Source organism: Mus pahari, chromosome 13, assembly GCF_900095145.1.
Source record: "Mus pahari chromosome 13, PAHARI_EIJ_v1.1, whole genome shotgun sequence".
Classification (NCBI taxonomy): Eukaryota; Metazoa; Chordata; class Mammalia; order Rodentia; family Muridae; genus Mus; species Mus pahari.
In genome coordinates, this window is record NC_034602.1 from 18,473,816 (window position 1) to 18,494,070 (window position 20,255).

Genomic DNA, 20,255 nt, shown 5'->3' on the forward strand with positions numbered 1-20,255 from the left:
GAAGGAAGGAAGGAAGAAAACCAACACAGCAATAAATAAGGGACACACACACACATGCACTGACTGACCTCTCTTCCAGAGCTCCTGAGGCAGAGGCAGGCAGATTTCTGAGTTCGAGGCCAGCCTGGTTGACAGAGTAAGTTCCAGGACAGCCAGGGCAGGCAACACAGGGAAACTCTTTCTCCAAAAAACAATACTGAAAAACACCGAAAATACTACCCCAAACCAAACCAAAACCAAAAAGAGAACAAAAAATGAGAAATTTGCAGACATCCATGTAAATACTGTCCAGATTTGGCCTTACAAATAATCCTTGAGGCAGCAGGGTGGTGCTGGGTGAAAGTGAGTGAGTCAAGCCAGCATGCAAGCAGGCAAAATGAAATTGAAAGCAAAAATAGATGTCCCCCCAATACACAGGGAGAAGGCAGGCAGGGGGCTGAAGAGATGGCTCAGCCTCAGTGATTCAGAGCAGCCACTGCTCTTCCAAAGGTCCGGAGTTCGAATCCCAGCAATCACACAGTAGCTCACAACCATCTGCAGTGAGATCCGGTGCCCTCTTCTGGTGTGTCTGAAGACAGCCACAGTGTACTTACCTATAATACATAAATGAAGACATTTAAAAATCCCCCCGAAAAAAGTCAAATAGCACTTTCTCATATTTCATAGCCTATATTTTAATTTTTGTATATGCATATATGCATATGTACAGGGTAGTTATAGTTCATGAAACTAGAAAGAGGAACATAAGAGAAAATGGAGATCATAAGGGATAGTAGAAGGAAAAAGGACGGGTAATAAGAAACACATGCCATGAAAATAGAGGAGAAGGGGTAGAAAGAAGAAGAGGGTGGATGAGTAAAGCCCACCTGCCAGTGTCAAATGCAGCTCTCTACCATATATACTTTTAAGTAAGTGCATGTAATGGTACTATGAGATTGGATGCTTTCAGTTGTGTAGACATTAAAAGAAATTTAAGCTAAACACTTAGTAAGTTTTTTTTAATTTAAAAACTATATAAAACACTGAAAACCTGTTTTACATAAAATTTTAAAATGTAATTTTTGACAGTTTCATAAATAAATACTATATTACAGTTTCTAGTTTTCCTTTTCCCTCCAGCTATTCTCATATCTCCTCACTCTCTAGAAGTCATGAGTTCTTTGTAATTAGTCATATCATATGTCGTGCGCGCGTGCACGCGCGCACACACACACACACACACAGGGTCACACATGCACACACAGTATGTATGTATGTATGTATGTATGTATGTATGTATGTATACATGTATATGTATGTATAATTTATAAAATGGTATGTTTTCCTGTGGCTTATCTAAAGTTCCTAGTGTGGTTTATCTCTCCTCCCTCCCTCCATCTGTACTATCTTTGCCCTACCTAATTCTAAAAGAAACAACAGGTGTAGCCAAAAGGCTACAGAAAGGAAGCAAATGAAGACATAATTACCAAAATACAAATTAGAAATAAGTACACAAACAGCAACAGAACAGCAGAATGACAAGAGTTGACAGACACTTTCAACAATAACTTCTAATATCAACAGATTCAATTGCCTAGTCAAAGGGGGAAAGCAGGATGGGACCTAACTGTTATTTTCTTTCATCTTGATATTTTGTAATGGGGCTATTGCTTTTTATAAGTATCTACTTAAGTGAGTTGTTTTAAGTATTTCAGTAATGCATTTCTTTTTTTCAGATCTATTCTGTTTTCGCTCCTTCTTTTCTGTAGTATTATTTTTGTAAACTGTTGTACTTAGCAATTCATTGTTTTTTATTTTGTTAATTTTAGTTAAAGATAAATGTTCACTGTTATTCTTTTAATTGCTTCCTCCAATGTTCATATGGTTATCTGTCATTTGTAAATGTTTCTAACTTCCAACTCCCTTGTGCAATCCTCCTGCTTCAGCCTCCTGAATGCTGGAAATCTAGGTATGTACCATTGTACCTGTTTATTACAGTCCTTATTTTTCAGCCATTTGCTTTATAGCTCGTCATGTTTATGGATTATATTTTAGTCATTATATTTATAATTTTAATTTATTTTATTGCCTCCTATAACAGTTTTCTTTCAGTTCCTTCTAAAAAATTTAAAGAGAGTGATTGTATTTTCTTGAAGTTAGGGTATGGATAGTCATTGACTTGCATTTATATTCATAGATGAGACTAGTCAGTTCCTTGGCAGTTAAAAGCTGCCCTATCTCTAACTACTAAGTTTGATAGTAGTCAGTGTATAAACTTTAAAATATAGGTAAGAAAATGGACAGTGGTAAGGGGCATCAGTGTGAGTTAGGGGCTCAAAATGTGAGCCCAAAGAGGCAGCAAGGAAGCCCTTGGTTGGCTGAAGAACTTTTGTCTTACAAGATGACTTTTAAAGTTTTTATTATTATGAATGTATTTTCATTTTTGGATTTATTATACCTTTCTTGTAAGATTTAGCAATCTGCATTAAAAATCTGTCTTAAATTTCAGATACTCTACTGAAATTAAGTAAAACTAACTATATGTTTATTAAAATATATTTAAGATATTTTTGCTACTTATATCTAGGATTTCTTCTGAAATTTAATGTTTTAAAGCATAACAGTGTGATTTCTTCTCTCTATATAATTCTTCTGTATAAAACTTCAAAGATATGATGCCAGCATTTGAACAATAGTGTAGTGATCAGCCTCACTAGGGTTGAATCTTAGCTTTGGCAGTGTTGGTAGTAGACAAGATTTTTGTAACTCGATTTCTTTGTTCCTGACACAATATCAAGTGAACCTTAAATGATGGAAAAGTTTAACTGAGTCACTATTTTAGAGTCTTTGTGATAATATTTCAGATCTAGTATACTGTGAGATAGGAGTTTGTTAAGGAAGGAGAATATAGCTACTTATTGGAAAATATGAATTTATTTCAAATACTTATATATTTAAAATAGTTACCATGCATTTGAATTGCATGAGTAATCATGTTTTTGTCTTTTTCTTCTTAATTTCTCTAGCTTATCGTGAACCTCGTTTTTATTACCAATTCACAGCTCGATACCATGCAGCTCCCTGCAATAGTATCTATAACATTTCTTTTGAGAAGAAACTTCTTCAGATTTTAAGTAAACTGGTTCTTGACCTTTCGTGTGAAATATCCTTGATTAAGTCTGAATGCCATCGTGTTAAAATGCAAAAAGCTGGTTTGCAAAATGAATTGTTCTTCACATTTTCAGGTAAATATACAAAATATTTTAAAGAGAGACAATTTGAGAACACAACCACCTGTTTAGAATATGAATGTTACCTCTTTGCTTTAACTTAATGCTAATAGCCTTCCAAATAAAGTCCTGCTGATTGATGCTGTTAGTGGAAGGACTTGACTTGTGTGAACCTAGTGCCAATATACACAACTGAGATGATGTTTTCTATAAGAGCAGTAATTACTCTTAACCTCTGAGCCATCTTTCCAACTACCACTGTTTACAATTTTAATGATATCTTCTTTTAGTATATTGTTTCTTCCCCTTTTAAAAATTCAATTTGCTCATATTTTTTCAAGTTTTCTTTATATGAGCTTCTGTTGAAATCAATCTGTGTCTTTCTTTTGCTTAAAAATGTCCTTATTGTTATTCTTTTGTGTTGATCTATTTGCATGTGGGTTTATGTGTCCCAGTGTGCACATGGAGGCCAGAGAACTCTTTGTGGAGGTTGTACTCTGGTTCCACTTCTACACAGCTCCTGGGAACAAGCTCAGGTCTCAGGACGTTTCTTTTTCCTCGTGCCCCATCCATGTCTTTTCTAATATTTGTTGTCAGTGGTATAAACATCTTTACAAGACACTTCTTGTTGGGAACTAAAAAGGGGGACCCTGGGGAAGAGGGTGAAGGGGAAGACCCACACCCCGCCAGAGTTCCACCTATTCTCTGGTCAGTCAGGCTTGGGAGGGCTGCCATACACTTTCCACTCATCCCCAGGTGGGCATCTAAGCCTCTGACTCACTCTTTGGGGGATGGCAAAGGGGCAACCCTACCTGGGAGCCCTGGGGCTACTTTGCTCAAGCCACTGCGGTTATGGGAGAGTGGGATGAGGGAAGAGGTTCCCAACACTGACGAGAGTGAGTGAAGCGGATCTTGCTTGACTGGAGCAGAGACTGTCTATGGTTTCAGAGCTTTATTGTAGAAAGGAAGGGGGAGGAAAGAGAGAAGGTAGGAGAGAGAGAGAGAGAGAGAGAGAGAGAGAGAGAGAGAGAGAGGAGAGAAGAAGAGAGAGGAAGAGAGGAGAGAGAAGGCTAGAGAGAAAGAGAGTAGGAGAGGAGAGAGGAGAGGAGAGGAGAAGACAGAGAGGAGAGAGGGTGAGAATGAGAAGTAAGAGAGTGAGGTGGGGCTGAAAAGTCATTTTTATGGTCTTTACTGTTGCTAGGTAACTGGGGAGGAGTTTAGCTTGAAGGTCAGAAGCTTGGGCCATTGCCTAAGTGACTTCTAGCCATGCTTCTCTTGTGTGGGCTGTGGGGGGCAGTAACTTAGGCAGGAGCCAGAGTTCCAGGAGCATGAGGAAATGCCTACCGTGTCATGTAGGTGAATTATCACCATTCAGGGTTCAGACCTAAGCTCAACTGGAGACCAGCCTGTCTGTGCATAGCCCAATTCCCCACAACTTCTCTCTGCTCTTCCCTTCATGTCACAGATTGTTAAGTTTATTTTGTTTTGATTAAAAGTATTTGCTTTTTCTTGATACTTCGTATAGTTTGCATTAATGTGTTTCTTATTGTCCAAGTACTTGAGGTTTTTCAATCTGTTTTTCTGGTACCGATTTCTACCTTAATACATTTTTGGTCTGGATGCATAAACTGCATGATTTCTAGTCTTTAGTATTTCAAGGTGATTTTTATGGCTCAAATGAGGTGAGTTTATTGTGAATATTTGATGTGAGTTTGAGAAGAATATGTATTCTGCATTGCTATATAAAAATATCTCAATCAGTTCAGTTAATGAAAGATGCTGTATGAGTTAGCCATATTCTATTCACATTATGATTTCTTTGTTTTTAGTTACCAATAGAAAAGAATATTGAAAAACAATACTAGATTTTGCTAGTTTTCTTACAGTTCTTTCCATTTTTTCTTTAATTAGATGTGTGTGTGTGTGTGTGTGTGTGTGTGTGTGTGTGTGAGTGTGTGTGTGTTATGTGCACATTTGGGGGACAGAGGTTGACCTTGGATATCATCCTCTGTCACTTTGCAAGTTGTTCTTTGGAAACGGGACCTCTTGCTGCACTTGTACCTTGCCGTCTTACTTTTCTGACCAGCCAGGACCTGCCTCTGCAGATTAGTGCTGGCATTGCAGATTCATGTCACCACCAAATCCTCACCTTTGTTCCATGAGTGCTGGGAATCTCAACTTGGGCCTTCACTATCCAACCATCAAATACCTCTACTTATGTTGTTCAAGACATAGGTTACAAGAATCAATCCTATTCTCATTGTATGATGACTTTATTCTTTCTTGAAACCAGGAAAATCTTAGTTTTCATTCTTTCTTTATATATGAGAGAAACATTGTTCCTCCTGCTTCTTTTGTGTTCATTTAAGCTGCAGTGTATTTTGCCCATCTCTTCCTTACAGTATGTTTATCTTTACATATGGAGACCTATGGTAAGCTTGCACTCTGGCCTTAAAAATAAAATGATAAATTATATCTTAGTTCTTAGTATTGTATAGCCCTTATATGTGACAAATTCTTTTTTTTAATCCTTTCTGGATTATTTCTCTTTTTTTCGTGATGTTTGTTTATAGGATATTTTACATAGAAGTGAAGGCTCCATCTGCTTGTGAAATTTATACATGTAAGATTTGAGGCAATTGACCATTTTTTGCTCAAATAAATTACTCTTAGCTATATTGATCTATGTGTTGTCCTATGATTCTCTGTGCCATTTCACCTTCATTCTCTTCCTCCTCCTTTTCCTCCTCCTCCTCCTCTTCTTCTTTTAAAGATTCATTTATTTTATTTTATTTATATGAGTACACTGTAGCTGTCTTCAGACACACCAAAAGAGGGCATCAGATCCCATTACAGATGGATGTGAGCCACCATGTGGTTGCTGGGATTCGAACTCAGGGCCCCTGGAAGAGCTCTTAACTGCTGAGCCCTGTCTGCAGCCCTGTTCTCTTCTCTTTTGATCAGATTTCAGTGACATATCTGTGTTTCCCAGTTGTTTCTCCAAACTGCTCAAAGATGTTGTTGAATGTTTTCAGTGAATTCCTTTCAGCTGTAAGTCCATGCCTTAGTTATTAGATGACATTTTATAATTTATTTTGTTATTTATATTCTTTTCATGACAACATGTTCTCTTTTCTTTAGTTCTTTGTCAATTTTCCTTCAGCTCTTTGAGCATATTAAAAATTGTTCTCAGAGATTTTGTACATTAGTCTAGTAACAACTCCATGCAAAATTGTTTGTAAGATTTTGAGAAAATTAGTTGATTCAAATGACCTAGGTTTTATTTGAAAATAGTTTGAATGGCTAAATAGTTCTAAATAGGAAAATAGTGGAATGGCTAAAAGGATGTAAGTAGTATTAATGGGAAAATTATCAAGATTACTTTTGGCTAATTTACAAGTAATTTTAAATAGAAAACTGAAGTACTTACAGTTGTTGTTATTTTTTGTATTCTTTTAGCTGTAAATAATGACAAAGCTTAAGTATGTTTTCTTTTTTGTTTTTGTTTTGCTTTTTTTGTTGTTGTTGTTGAGTGTAAGGTAGAAGTCTTAAAATATAAAATGATATGTTTTTGGATTAGTTAATAGATCTGGGGATTAATAACAGTTTTTTTCAGATATTTTTATTAGTTCTGGGATTTAACAAAGGTATTTGGTTATAAGATTAACATTATACTTTGCGTCAGGTTCTGGAAATCCTTGAAGCGCCTGTTTCTTACCTCAGCTTTGAGCTTGATGTCTTAGGACAGCAGGAGTTTCCCCATGACCTTGCAGAGATATTCATCAGTCCAGTATTGCTACCTCCATTGAGTTTCCTGATGCTCATTTATTTTAAATAAATAGAAATATGTTTTGCATATAGTTGTTCCTATATGGGAATAAATATATATGTGCTGGTATGCATGAAAATACTTATATTGGTTAAAAGTGGCCAGAAGTTTAGTTCAAATCTCACTGACTTTCCAGTGTTATTGTTACAGTTTATCTTTCTCTTTTTAGTTTGTTCTGCACAATAAGGATTAACTTAGTGTAGTGAAATCAAATATATAAGAAGAGGGTTTGGTAAATAAAGAATGAATTTCTATTCAGAATTAAAATATACTTTGTAAAATTCAAAGTAATTCTGTTGTTAAATACTACAAAGTATAAATATCTCAGCATCAGTTATTGGGAAACTTAATTTCTAAGATTATTGTAGAAATGGAGTTTTCCTGATTTATATACAACAAATACTTGGCTTAGAATTTTGCTGAGATATTTAGCATTAGAAAAGACTCCAGACTTAATAAGGAGATAGCCATTGTTGACAAATAATGTTTCATTTTTCAGAATTTCAATATTTTGATAGAGTATATAAGAATAAATATAAAATATAATGTATTTTCTCAGTTGCATCTATAGACACTGAAAAAGGATCCAAGCCATGTACAGACCATAGTTGTGAAGCTTCCAAAAGATTATCTAAGGTATGTTTTGTGCTGGTGGAAGAGAATTGAATAAAAAAGATCATTGTTTAAGGAATCATCTTAGCCTTTGTGTTAGTCATGTGTAAAATACACAGAGCTGCAGGGATTTGAAAATAACATAAAACTTCACCCACCACAAGATAAGAAAGTAGTATAATTGAAGCTTGACAAACACTTTAAATATAGCATTGTATAGTTGGTTATATAAAGAATGATTTCATTTATTTGGACTTATTTCACATGATTAATTTATATTAAGAAGAAATCATGTTTATTTAGTCATCAGTTTTCACATATGTTTGCATGTAGCCTTAAGTAATGCATCTTTGCTAGACTCACTTGTTTTTACAGTTATTTCATGGATATTTAGTATTTTTGTCATCATGCCATGCACATCTTTCTCTTAAGTCTTTACTCCTTTATCATATTGAATTTGAATTGCTAGAGTCAGTACAAAAATGAGTAGCTATGATAAAACTAGAGAGGTTTTACCCCTAGACTAAAAGCATTTTTTTCCTTCTGAGGAAAAGTCTGAGGCAGCTTTAGATGCTAACTTTCGTAGAGTGAGGTTTTCTCCTCGTCATTTACCTGACTATGCTATGACTGGCTGTTAAATTTTGACTAGTACATTTCCTGATTTTCTTTTTTAGGAAACATATAGCTGTATTATATTTGTTAGTCTTATTAAGGATATTATGACTTTCATATACTCTGTTCTATGTAATGTGTGCTATTTTGTTTGTGGTCACATTTTAAAACTGCTAGTACAATTCAGCATGAATTCTTTGAGCATTTTAGTGTGAAATTACCAAAGTAATTTTTGGCTTAAAGTCTACTTAAGAACAGTAAGATATAGACATATAGTACAATGTCACCAGTAGGGATTTTGATATTGGTATACTCTCATGATTTATATACATTCATTTCTTTGTGTCGTATATTTGCCACTTTAGTAGCAGCTCCAAACTGGCTCGAGGTGGTGCCTTTTTATAACCACAGTTATGTCACCATGACTTCCCCACTGCTACTCTAACTGTAAGACTCATTATTCAGTGTTATTTTACAAAATCGCACAGAGTGTTATACAAGATTAGACATAAACAGTTGCCAGCCTTATTAATGCTATGATCATTTGTTCTTTTTAATATAGCCATCTAATTTGAGTTAGATAGGATGGAATCTTCTGTAGTTTTGTTGATGATGTTCCATTTTTTGGTGGTTTAAGACAAGATCGCACATTGTAGCCTAAGATGGCTTTGAATTCATTTCAGCCTGTCTTGCATAACTCTCCTGAGTTCTCGGATTCCTAGTGTATTTCTTCATATTTAGTTCTTTATGTATTTTTTAAATACTCTTTTTATTAATTTATTTTATTTATGAGTACACTGTAGCTGTCTCTAGACACACCAGAAGAGGGCATCCGATCTCATTACAGGTGGTTATGAGCCACTATGTGGTTGCTGGGAATTTAACTTAGAACCTCTGGAAGAGCAGTTAGCGCTCTTAACCACTGAGCCATCTCTCTCTAGCCCTATGTGTGTTTTTTCTTTTTAAATAGTTTTACTTATTCTTTGAGACTGTATGTATGGTTACAATGTATTTTGACCATATTAACTCCCAATCCCTAATCTAACGCTTCCCAGATTGCTTCCATGTACCACTGCCTAATTTGTCCTCTTTTCCTTAATTTTCAAACCAATGAGTTTAATGAGTGTTGTCACATGCCCACTGGAAGAGAGAAGGTTACACCCCTAAAGAAAACTCACTCTCTTTCTACTAGCAGCCATCATTCAATAGCTTCTTAGGTAGGGCTGGGGTTCATGCCCTCCTCCTTCACCCAAGCTGGAATATTGACTGGCTTGGTCTTGTATAGTAAGTCTTAACTGCTTTGAGTCATGAGTGAAGTGGCCCTGTTATATACAGAAGACATTGTTTTTCCACAGTCCTCCCTGCTCACACAAATACCCATGCCAGCTGGGACACCCACAGAGCCCATCTGACAGGACCTACCTGCCCTGCTGAGCTTCATCTTCCAGTCTGCTCCTCCACCTGGGCCAGATCAGCAGTTGATACTCTCCCACACTCTATATCCTATCTGCCTCCCAGGAGGTCTACAGTAACCAGGACACAGACATCCTGCCTCCCAGGAGGTCCTCAATAACCAGAGATACAGGAGGCCCACCCTAACCAGAAACAGCACAGCCTGCCTCCCAGGAGACTGGCTCTAACCCAGATCACAGAGTTCTACCTGCCTCTAAGGAGGCCTGCTCCAGTTAGAGATACCCAGGCCAGTTAACATCAGAGATAAGCAGATGGCAAGAGGCTAGTACAAGATCATAAGTGACAGAACCCAGTACAATTTGACACCATCAGAACCCAGTTTTCCCACCATAGCAATCCCTGGATACCCTAACATACCCAAAAGGCAAGATAATGACCTAAAATCTCATCTCATGAAAATGATAGAGGCCCTTAAGGAGGATATAAATAACTTCCTCAAAGAAATACAGGAAAACACAGGACAGGCAAACAGGTAGAAACTCTTAATGAGGAAACAAATAAATACCTTAAAGAAGTACAGGAAATAGCTATATCAAGCTCCTGTCAGCAAGCACTTGTTGGCATCTACAATAGTGTCTGGGCTTGGTAACTGTATATGGAATGGATCCCCAGGTGGGACAGTCCCTGGATGACATTTCCTTTAGTTTCTGCTCCAACTGAGAGGCTCTGCTAATATCTGATGAATACAGAGGTGGATGCTCACAGCCATCCATTGGACTGAATACAGTGTTCCCAATGGAAGAGCTAGAGAAAGGACCCAAGTAGCTGAAGGGGTTTGCTGCCCCATAGGACGAACAACAATATGAACCAGTGAGTACCCGTAGAGCTCCCAGGGACTAAACCACCAACCAAAGAGTACACATGGAGGGACTCAAGGCTCCAGCCACATATGTAGCAGAGGATGGCCTTATGGGACATCAGTGAGAGGAGAGGCTCTTGGTCTTATGAAGGCTTGATGCCCCAGTGTAGGGGAATGCCAGGACAGGGAAGCAGGAGTGGGTGGGTTAGTGAACAGGGGGATGGGGAGATGTGATGGGGGGGGGGATTCAGAGGGAAAATGAGGTAAGGGGATAAAATTTGAATTGTAAATAAAGAAAGTATCTAAATAAAAAAAAGAAATACAGGAAAGTACAAAGAAGCATGTGAAGGAATTGAACAAAATGATCCAAGACCAAAAAATGGAAATAGAAATGATAAAGAAAAACACAAATGGAGGCAACCGTGGAGATGGACAACATAGGAAAGAGGTCAGGAGCTACAGATGCAAGCATCACCAACACAATATAAGAGATAGAAGAGAGAATCTCAGGCATAGAAGACACTATAGAAGATATTGACACATTGGCCAAAGAAAATATAAAGTGTAAAAAGCTCCTAACCCAGAGCATCCAGGACATTCAGGACAGAATGAAGCTTCTTGGGTAGTAACCCAAGAATAATAGGAATAGAAGAGGCCTAAGATTCCTACCTCAGGGGCCAAAAGATATCTGCAACGAGATCAGAAGAAGGTTCCCTAACCTAAAAAAGAGATGGCCATAAATGTACAAGAACCCTATAGAACACCAAATAGATTGAACCAGAAAAATCCTCTTGTCACATAATAATCAAAACACTAAATACACAGAACAAAGAAAAAATATTAAAAACCATTGAAAAATCTTGTCTCTGGTTCCTTGAATCTTGGGGGAGACTATTGGTATAGATGTCCCATTTATGGATGTGTACACCACAGATGTACCCTCTGTACTTTGGCCAGTTGTGAATTGTTGGAATCGGCCGAAAGACCCTCACTCACAACGACTACAGAGACAGACATCGCTGCAAACCACAAGGGATTTTTGTTTTTAATTGATGCAATGTGTTGGGGACCCCCTCAGCACGCAGGCAAGAGGAGAGACCCCGAACAAACACATTTTTATACCTTGTAAGGGGCAGATTTAGGCAGCAGGGCTAGCTGGTTTATTCTCATTGGTGTAACAAGTGACCCTTTCAGGCACTGGTTGGTCTGTATAGGGTGACTACCTTTGGCCTAGTCCTTCACTCTGCCTGCCCTTATGGTTTTTTTGTTTTGTTTTGTTTTTTGTTTTTCTCAGCTTGTTTAGTCAGCCAGCTTCTTTATCTGGCTCTGCACTTGGCCTGCTAGTGTAGTTTGGAAAGTCCCTTCAGAGGGGGAAGGGCTGGGTGGTCTTGAATTTATTTTGGATTCTACACTCCCCCTTTTTTCTCTGGTGCATTTCAATCCTGAAATGATGTCTCACTTTGTTGTAGCTACTGATATTGTTGTCTGAGCATCAAAACTTGTATTGTATTCATGCGATTAAGGATACATGGGCCAAAGGTTAAGAGCAGAAACAGGATAAGAAGGGGGAGTAAGCAGGACTAGGTAGGTACCTTTTCAGCGAGGCTCCAGGGTCTGGGCATGATGCCAGCACATGGAGATCAGATCCCCGACCTGGAACTGGTGGGATGTCTTTTGGGTACCCAGCTCGTTTGCTGCAGCCAGTTGTGACCAGACTTCCTTCTGTACCACCTGCAAGCCTTTTAACCTAGCATACAGATCATTATTACAATATGTGGGCCCAATCACATCATTTAAGACAGTGAGGGGCATGGGAGCCCCATGAAGGATCTCAAGAGGAGTAAGACTGAATTGAGAGGGAGTATTTCTGGCTCTAAATAGGGCAAGGGGGAGGAGCATCACCCAGTCTGTGCCGGTCTCATTTTGTCAAGGTCTCTTTTAGGGTTTTATTTATCCTTTCTACCTGTCCTGAGCTCTGAGGTCTGCACACACAATGTAATTTCCATTTGACTTCTAAATACTTGTCCACCCCCTGACTTACCTGGGCAACAAAGGCAGGGCCGTTATCTGACCCTATTGCTTTTGGCCCTCTGAACCTTGGGAAAATTTCTTCAATAACTTCTTGATGACTGTATTGACTAGTTTTGTGTCAACTTGACACAAGCTGGAGTTATCACAGAGAAAGGAGCTTCAGTTGAGGAAATGCCTCCATGAGATCCAGCTGTAAGGCATTTTCTCAATTAGTGATCAAGGAGGAAGGACCCCTTGTGGGTGGGACCATCCCTGGACTGGTAGTCTTGGGTTCTATAAGAGAGCAGGCTGAGCAAGCCAGGGGAAGCAAGCCAGTAAGAAACATCCCTCCATGGCCTCTGCATCAGCTCCTGCTTCCTTCTCTGCTTGAGTTCCAGTCCTGACTTCCTTAGTCATGAACAGCAGTATGGAAGTGTAAGCTCAATTAAACCCTTTCCTCCCCAACTTGCTTCTTGGTCATGATGTTTTGTCCAGGAATAGAAACCCTGCCTAAGACAACGACCATCTGAGCAGTCTCATTTTTACAGGAAAAAGCTTCTACCCATCTCAAGAATGTATCCACAAAAGTCAGAAGGTATTTAAACCCATATTTTCCAGGTCTTACCTCAGTACAATTTACCTCCTAGTAGATGCCAGGTCTGTCTACCCTGTACCTCTTCCCTGGATCCACCGTGGTGCAGCAAATACTGCCTTTTTGGCAGGACACACACATGTGTACCACCTGCTCCACAAGGTGTTTTAACCCTGGTACATGATACTTAGTCTTGGAGAATGTCTGAATGAGCTTGCTTACCCCTAAGTGAGTCCACTGGTGCATCTGTTTGATCATAACCTCTGCTTGTCTTTGTGGCAGGATTTTCTCCCCCCTCCCCCCGAAGTGTACCACAGTCCCTTATTTTTGTTGAACTGTTGACTGGAATCTTTGGAAATTAGGGCTAAGTCCTCTGCCGTGTAGATAAACTTGGGGACAGGTTTTTCAGGCTCTGTTGCCAAGAGCACCAGCAGGGCCATGGCTGCAACTGCTCCTGCCTCTTGGTCTGCCATGTTGCTGTCCCTTGCTGTCACCGTATCTCCCTTCTGGTGAATAGGACAGTGGATGATGCTTACCTTGGCAGGGTCGTGGAGGGCCCTCAGTAGAGCCAGTATTTCCTCTTTGTTCTTAATTTCTTTTCCTCCAGACTTCAGTAGACCCCTCTGTTGATATATGGCCCACTTTTGTGGGTGGTACAAAAGTGACTCTATCTGAGTTGAGCAACAGAGTCTGGTAGTGGGTCATGCGCGCTTGGCCAACTATCAATCTCGGGGCTGGCAGATCATGCTCTCCAGGGCTTGAGGGGCTGATACTACTAGATCCTGTCCCATTGTCAACTTGTCTGCATCTTTGACCAATACTGCAACAGCCACCACTGTATCTAGCTTCTTTGTCAGGCCACTGGCCTCTTCCAAGGACCCAGATTCTGAGTTAGCACCCCTTTTGCTATCCCTTTATTCTCAACCACGAACAGGTGGAAGGTTTTGGTCACAAGGGGGGAGGGTCCCTCTTCTTCTTGGGGTATTCTCTCACCCGGTGCTGTTTTTCTTTACAGTAAACACATTGATTTTCAGCCAAAAGCTCTCTGCAGTTGCCTGGCACTGTCTTACTAAGCTCTCTGGTTTCCCTGACTACTGTGGCCAGTACTTTATGCAAGTTTCTCTCTTGTCTCTTATCCCTTTTTAATTCCCTGGCTTCCTGTTCCTTTTGCTTTCTTCTTTCTCCTCCTCTGTACTTTCTTATCAACCTGCACAACTACCAACTTGTCCTGCAATCCTTCTAACTTCTGTAACTTCCTTTTACTTTGGTCAGATTGGTGGAGCACTTGCCAGGCCCCACGGAGACTAGCCATTAGAACCTGGAGATAGACTTTTAGGTGCTCCCTACCTTCCATGAACCCAGCTTCCATGTCGATAGGCAGCTGAGAGGGCCTCCCATCCATGCCCGGGACATTCTTCCAAGCCTCTAAGAGAATTCTCTGCCTTTCCTCTCAGTAGGGCATGGCGGGGCCTCGAGTTTCTCCTGTCAGAGGTGGGCAGTGGCTGGTGCCTCCTGCGCAGCACAGCCCCGAGGTGAGAGTGAGGGGGATGGGAACGGGGGCGGGGCCGCCTAAGGAGGTGCTTGGGGAGGATGCACAGCATCTGCTGCCTGGGGCTCTGTGCCAACAGTGCTTGCAGCTGGCTGCACTGGGCCACTGATGTCTCAGGGACCACCCCTAGTCGGCTCCGGGTTCCTTGAGCTGGTTCCTCCCTAGGCTCTGGGTCCGTGGGTGGGGCCGATGGTCCACCACCTTGGCAATCCAAGGATGGTGGCGGCTGGCTGCTCCCTGGGGTTGGGGAGAAAAAGGGGGATAGGGTGAGGCTCTGAAAGGAATAGGTCAGCATCTGGGTCTGACAGGATTCTTAGGCATTTCCCGGAGTGCATAAGTACCAACTAGTAGGGGACCTGTGGATGGGAGAACAGGGCAGGCCCAGAGGGAAGGGTAGTGTCTGTCCCACAATTCTCAAAACAGTCGTTAGTCCAAGTCCGAACACAGAGACACACCAAGGCACACAAGACAACAGACACTGTCCTTCAGGTGACTGTCACAGAATCAGATGGCCTAGGACAATTACTTCCCCTGCCCAGATGGAGTTAGACCCTCTCAGGGTCTTTCTCCCAGCAGGAGACCAGAGCATCCACTGCATCTCCCATTGCTGTGGTGTTCTGGCATGTCTGCCCACTGCTCTGGTAACTATCAGACAAACTGAAAACAAAACAGAATTAGAAGGCAGCCTAGTGAGAACACAAAAGACAGACAGACAGGCAGAGAAACAGACAGACAGACAGACAGACAGGGATCCCACTTTACTTTGCTCAAGCAGCCCTCCAATACACTGTGTCTGGGTCCTCCTGAGGAGGATCTTCCCTGCCAGTGCACCAAATATTGGAGTCCACCAAAAGACCCTCACTCACAAAGACCACAGAGACTGACATCGCTGCAAACTGCAAGAGGTTTTTTTTTTTAATTGATTCAACACATTGGGGACCCTCCCCCTCAGCATGCAGGAAAGAGGAGAGACCCTGAACAAACAACACACTTTTTATACCTTGTAAGGGGCCAATTTGGGCAACAAGGCTAGCTGGATTATTCTAATTGGTGTAGCAAGTAACCCTTTCAGGCACTGGTTGGTTTGCATAGGGTTAGTCCTTAACTCTGTCTGCCCTTATGGTTTCTCAGCTTGTTTAGTAGGCCAGCTTCTTTATCTGGCTCTGCACTTGGCCTGCTAGTATAGTTTGGAAAGTCCCTTCAGAGGGGGAAGGGGCTAGGTAGTTTTGAATTTACTTTGGATTCTACAGAATCTGTGTTAATTGCTATCCCTAGTCTGTACAAGGAAGCTTTATCATGAGGACTACGTACTAACATGGATATACAGCATTGACATGGATATACAGTAAAGTATTTACATAACTTTATACTATGTGCATTTAGTAAAATAATCTTAGTAGATTCACATGACCTGTGAGCTACTTTCATGTAGACTTTTCCGAGTACCAGGCAGAGAGTTTCTCCTGTGGAGCGGACTTTAAATTCAGTCAGAAAGGAGGCAGCAGAAGATGTATAGATTTCCATGTACATAGATTGCTAGGATTAATAATGTGAAAATAGTCACCGTTACTGCATCTACCTATTGTTCTTTTATATCCACTAGTGATTACTTTGTAAATAACATTCAGTACATGCATAGTCACAGATCATATGTATTCTTGTTGGATTTTTACCCTCTATTAATATATAATGGCTTTCTTTAGCCTTTCTTATGTTGTCTGAATGTCTGCTTTATCAGAGATCAAACATTGGCTCACTTTCTACTTCCACTGGCCTGTTTATTAACTTCTAGCCTTTCAAACAACCTTGTGTTTAGTTTTGACCGGCGAAGTGTACATGCATGCGTGTGTGTGCGCGTGTGTGTGTGTGTGTGTGTGTGTGTGTGTGTGTGTGTTTTGACAACAGATAGAATCTTTTTAAAATTTGTTTAATGTCTATCTTTGAATTGTAGAGGGAAGACTAATGAAGACTCTTGCTGACCTATGTTATTTTATTTTGCTGATCTTATGGTTGGTTGTATTAATATTCTTTTCTTTTTTCCATATATTTTAAAAGTATGTTTTTTTGTTTTTTTGTTTTTTTTGGTTTTGTTGTTTTGGTGTACAAGTGCTCTGCTTCTGTGTATGTATGTGTATCATATGTGTCTGTATAACTCAGGGGTTTCAGAATACAGACCTGGAGTTACTGGTGAGCTCTAGTACTTCAAATTGAATCCATACCCTCTGCAAGAGTAGCAGGCGCTCTTCGCCCTGAAGCATCTCGCCGGCCATCCCTGCCCAGTGTGTACCAGGGCTACTGTTTACTGTTTGATGTGCTGGGTTCTTTCTGAGCTCTTGTCATTTTATCCAGTGCTCTTGTGAATATATTCTTTCTTGTGATCTTACAATCAAAACTTTAATGCTTTTCTATATTTAATGTTTTGTTTCTTCTGCAGTACTGGCTTGGTCATCCATCACGTATAGCTTTAATTTTCTCAAAAATGCCATTATTTTTCTGCTACCTTCAATAGTTAATTGTTGGCTATAGAAATCTTGGTTAATAGTATTTCAAGTTTAAAGCTTGAAATAAATCATTTCATACTTTCTTGGATTTTTGATATTATATGTTAAGAGGTCTGATATTATGTTTAACTTTTTAAGTGAATTGCTATTTTCCTCTTACAGCTTCTTTTATGTAATTTTGGCATCTTGATTATATTTGCTTGTGGGTAATGTGTATTTAAATTCTAACGCCTATTGTTTTCTTGTCAGGTCCTCACATCCCCAACAGTTAAGGAAACTGTCTTTATACTTTCATTGGATAGATTTCCTATACATTTAGGTTTTTTCTTCCTTTTTACTCTCTGCTCTTCCTTCTGTGACGTGGGTTTTTAGTTTGGTCTTTGGATTTTATCCCAGAGTTGGTGGAGATTTTAGTTATGTATCCTTGCTTGCTTGGTTGCTTATTTATTCATATTTGCCGGTGTCTGAACGTAACAGTTCCTCATCCTACCCTTCCATTTTTTTAAATTCTCATGTTTGCTCTCATCTATGGTGAATCTTAATATGGACCTTGTTTATTTTTTATTTTCAACATTTCTATTTGTTTTATTTTCCTAAATCTCAAGTTATAATGCTGACTTTGTCATGTACGCTCTTGACTTTCTTCAAGTTCTGAAATGATTTCTATACACTAATTCATTGCTTGTTTGTATCATTTTTGAAATCACTGACCATTTTTACAAATAAACCTTTCAAGTCTTCATTTAGCATTTTACCCATTTCAGTATCTTTGAATATAGTTCCTTAGGGCTTAAGGCCTTTTGAAGGAGGTGTGCTGTATTACATTTTCATATATTTTGTATTTCTCTATTGACATTTGCTAATGTGTTGATTTGTCTCTCCTGGTTTTATCTACATATCTTCCTAATAATCAATCTACTCTTGTGGTTTAACCCCAGTGCACCTGAGAACATAAAAACAAAGTACCATAAGCCAAGAATTCTAAACAAGATACATAAATACATTTCAAATTGATTAAAGCTAACTAGTAACCCTAAAGGCCATAGAACAGAAAACGGCAAAATATATTGTAGGGTGAGATTTATAGTATCAGATACAGGTTTTTAACTGTGGAGCAGGTCTTAGATTGAAACAGGCGGCAGTTACTTACCCCTTACTCTTCATGCCACTGTTGCCCCTTTGGGCATATCTTACCAGGGCAGTCAGCATTCTAGCTTGGAAGATTCACAGCTGGGGAGACAGTTTATTGCAATCTGTATCCTGGACAAGACCTGTACAAGATCAAACTAGTTGACATTCCAGCATAACTGGGGGAAAGGCTCACAAGGTACCATGCCTAGCTGAGATGCCACTGAGGGCTGCTGGTTGAGGGAAGAGTCAATTTTCTTCAGGAGTCTTTCTCCAGTGGTGGGTTGATCATGTTCCAGTGGATGGCCCCACACCTATACACATTTGAACTGCACTAATTAGACTTAGTGTTATAAAAGGTAACACATGAAAGTAAGGGGTATGTGGGGAGAGCTGGGGAATGAATATAGTAAAGCATTCACTGACTACATGTATGAAAATCTCAGAATATTAATAAAATTATATTAAAATACTATACTATGTTCTCTGAAGTTAATTTCATCTGCTGCATATGTAAAAGTAGTAAGTGCACGAGAAGGACTAGGGGACAGGAAAGAACAAATGTTAAGTTAAAAACAAGAAAATATTGAGTTTTGAAAAATGTTGTAAGGGAGAAGAAATAGCAATAAATAAAAAAATTTCCCAATAATGAAAAAATGTATAAGGTAAAAAATAGAAGTAGAATAAAACCACAAACAGAACCCTTACTAAGAGTAATTTAGTGTCATAATACTATTTAAAATAGAAGAGGTAGAGAGAGAAGCACAAGCGGACAAAAGAAATACAAATATTAAAATGACTTTTGCAGCTTCTCTTAAAGTTGCTGTCAACCAGACTAAAAAAGGAGCAGGTGGATCACTTGAATTTGATGACTTGTCTTATGAGGTAGGCTGGCTTTTGTCTGGTCTTAGTTGTTTAACAGAGGTGCTACGTTGAGTAGTTCCCTTTCCTTGCAGCCTTTACTGGCGACACTTGTTTATACTCCATGTGCATGCTCTTGAGACTCCTTAGTTCACATCCTTGGGATTGCTTATGTTCTAACTCAGGGAGATCTCCCACTTGTGTGTGGGGAGTGTAGAAGCGGACATAGTCCCAAGATCTTTAATTGTGCTATCAAAGTCCACAAAGCATTAAAACACCTCACTGGAGGGATCTAGAAGTCAGCTGGCACTTCAGAGTTGTAAGTCCCTGTGGGAACTAAAAGGAGGGCAGGGGAAGGATGGGAGGGAGGATAGCCCACGTCTGGCCAGAGTTCCTCCTATGCTCTGGGCAGGAGGATGTGGGAGTGCTGCCAGATACTTTCCACTTGGTCCAGGGTGGGCATCTAAGCCACTGACCCCACTCGACAGGGGGTGGACAAGGGGCAGCACTCCCGACCTGGTGGCCCCAGGGCCACACCCTGTAGCTCCAGGGTTATGGGATAGAGGGATAGGGGAAGAGGTTCTCAACACTGACCAGAGTGCACAGCAGATCTTGATGGAGCAGAGACTCTCTATGGTTTAAAAGCTTTATTAGAAAAAGGCAGGGGGAAAGAGAGAAGGTAGAAAGAGAGAGGGAGGGAGGGAAGGAGGGGAGGGGGTAAGGCTAGAGAGAGAGTAAGAGAGAGGAGAGAGAGGAGAGGGAGGAGAGGAGTGAGAGGTAAGAGGACAAAGGAGTGAGAGAGGTGGGGGCCCCCGAACAGCCCCTTTTATGGTCTTTACTGTTGCTTGGTAACTGGAGAGGAGTTTAGCCTGAAGGTCAGAAGCTTGGGCCATTGCCTACTTGACTACTGACCATGCTTCTCTTGTGGGGGATGTGGGGGGCGGTAACTTAGGCAGGGGCCAGAGTTCCAGGAGATAAGGGAATGCCTACCTTGTCGTGTAGGTGCATTATCACCACTGGGGTTCAGACTTCAGCTTGACTGGACTTCAGCCTGTCTGTGCAGAGCCTAATGCCCCACAA

At 40.2% G+C, this 20,255-nt stretch overlaps 1 protein-coding gene across 2 annotated transcripts in view; it reads left to right on the forward strand.

Annotated features, from left to right (window-relative positions):
- Positions 1 to 20,255, forward strand: part of Zpbp (zona pellucida binding protein) — a 146,363-nt gene that overhangs the window by 58,322 nt on the left and 67,786 nt on the right. For both annotated transcript variants that reach the window (XM_021211183.1, XM_021211184.2), the window contains exons 5-6: positions 3,006 to 3,224; positions 7,598 to 7,674. In XM_021211183.1, the coding sequence (XP_021066842.1) occupies positions 3,006 to 3,224; positions 7,598 to 7,674 (296 nt within the window). The remainder of the gene's footprint in view (positions 1 to 3,005; positions 3,225 to 7,597; positions 7,675 to 20,255) is intronic.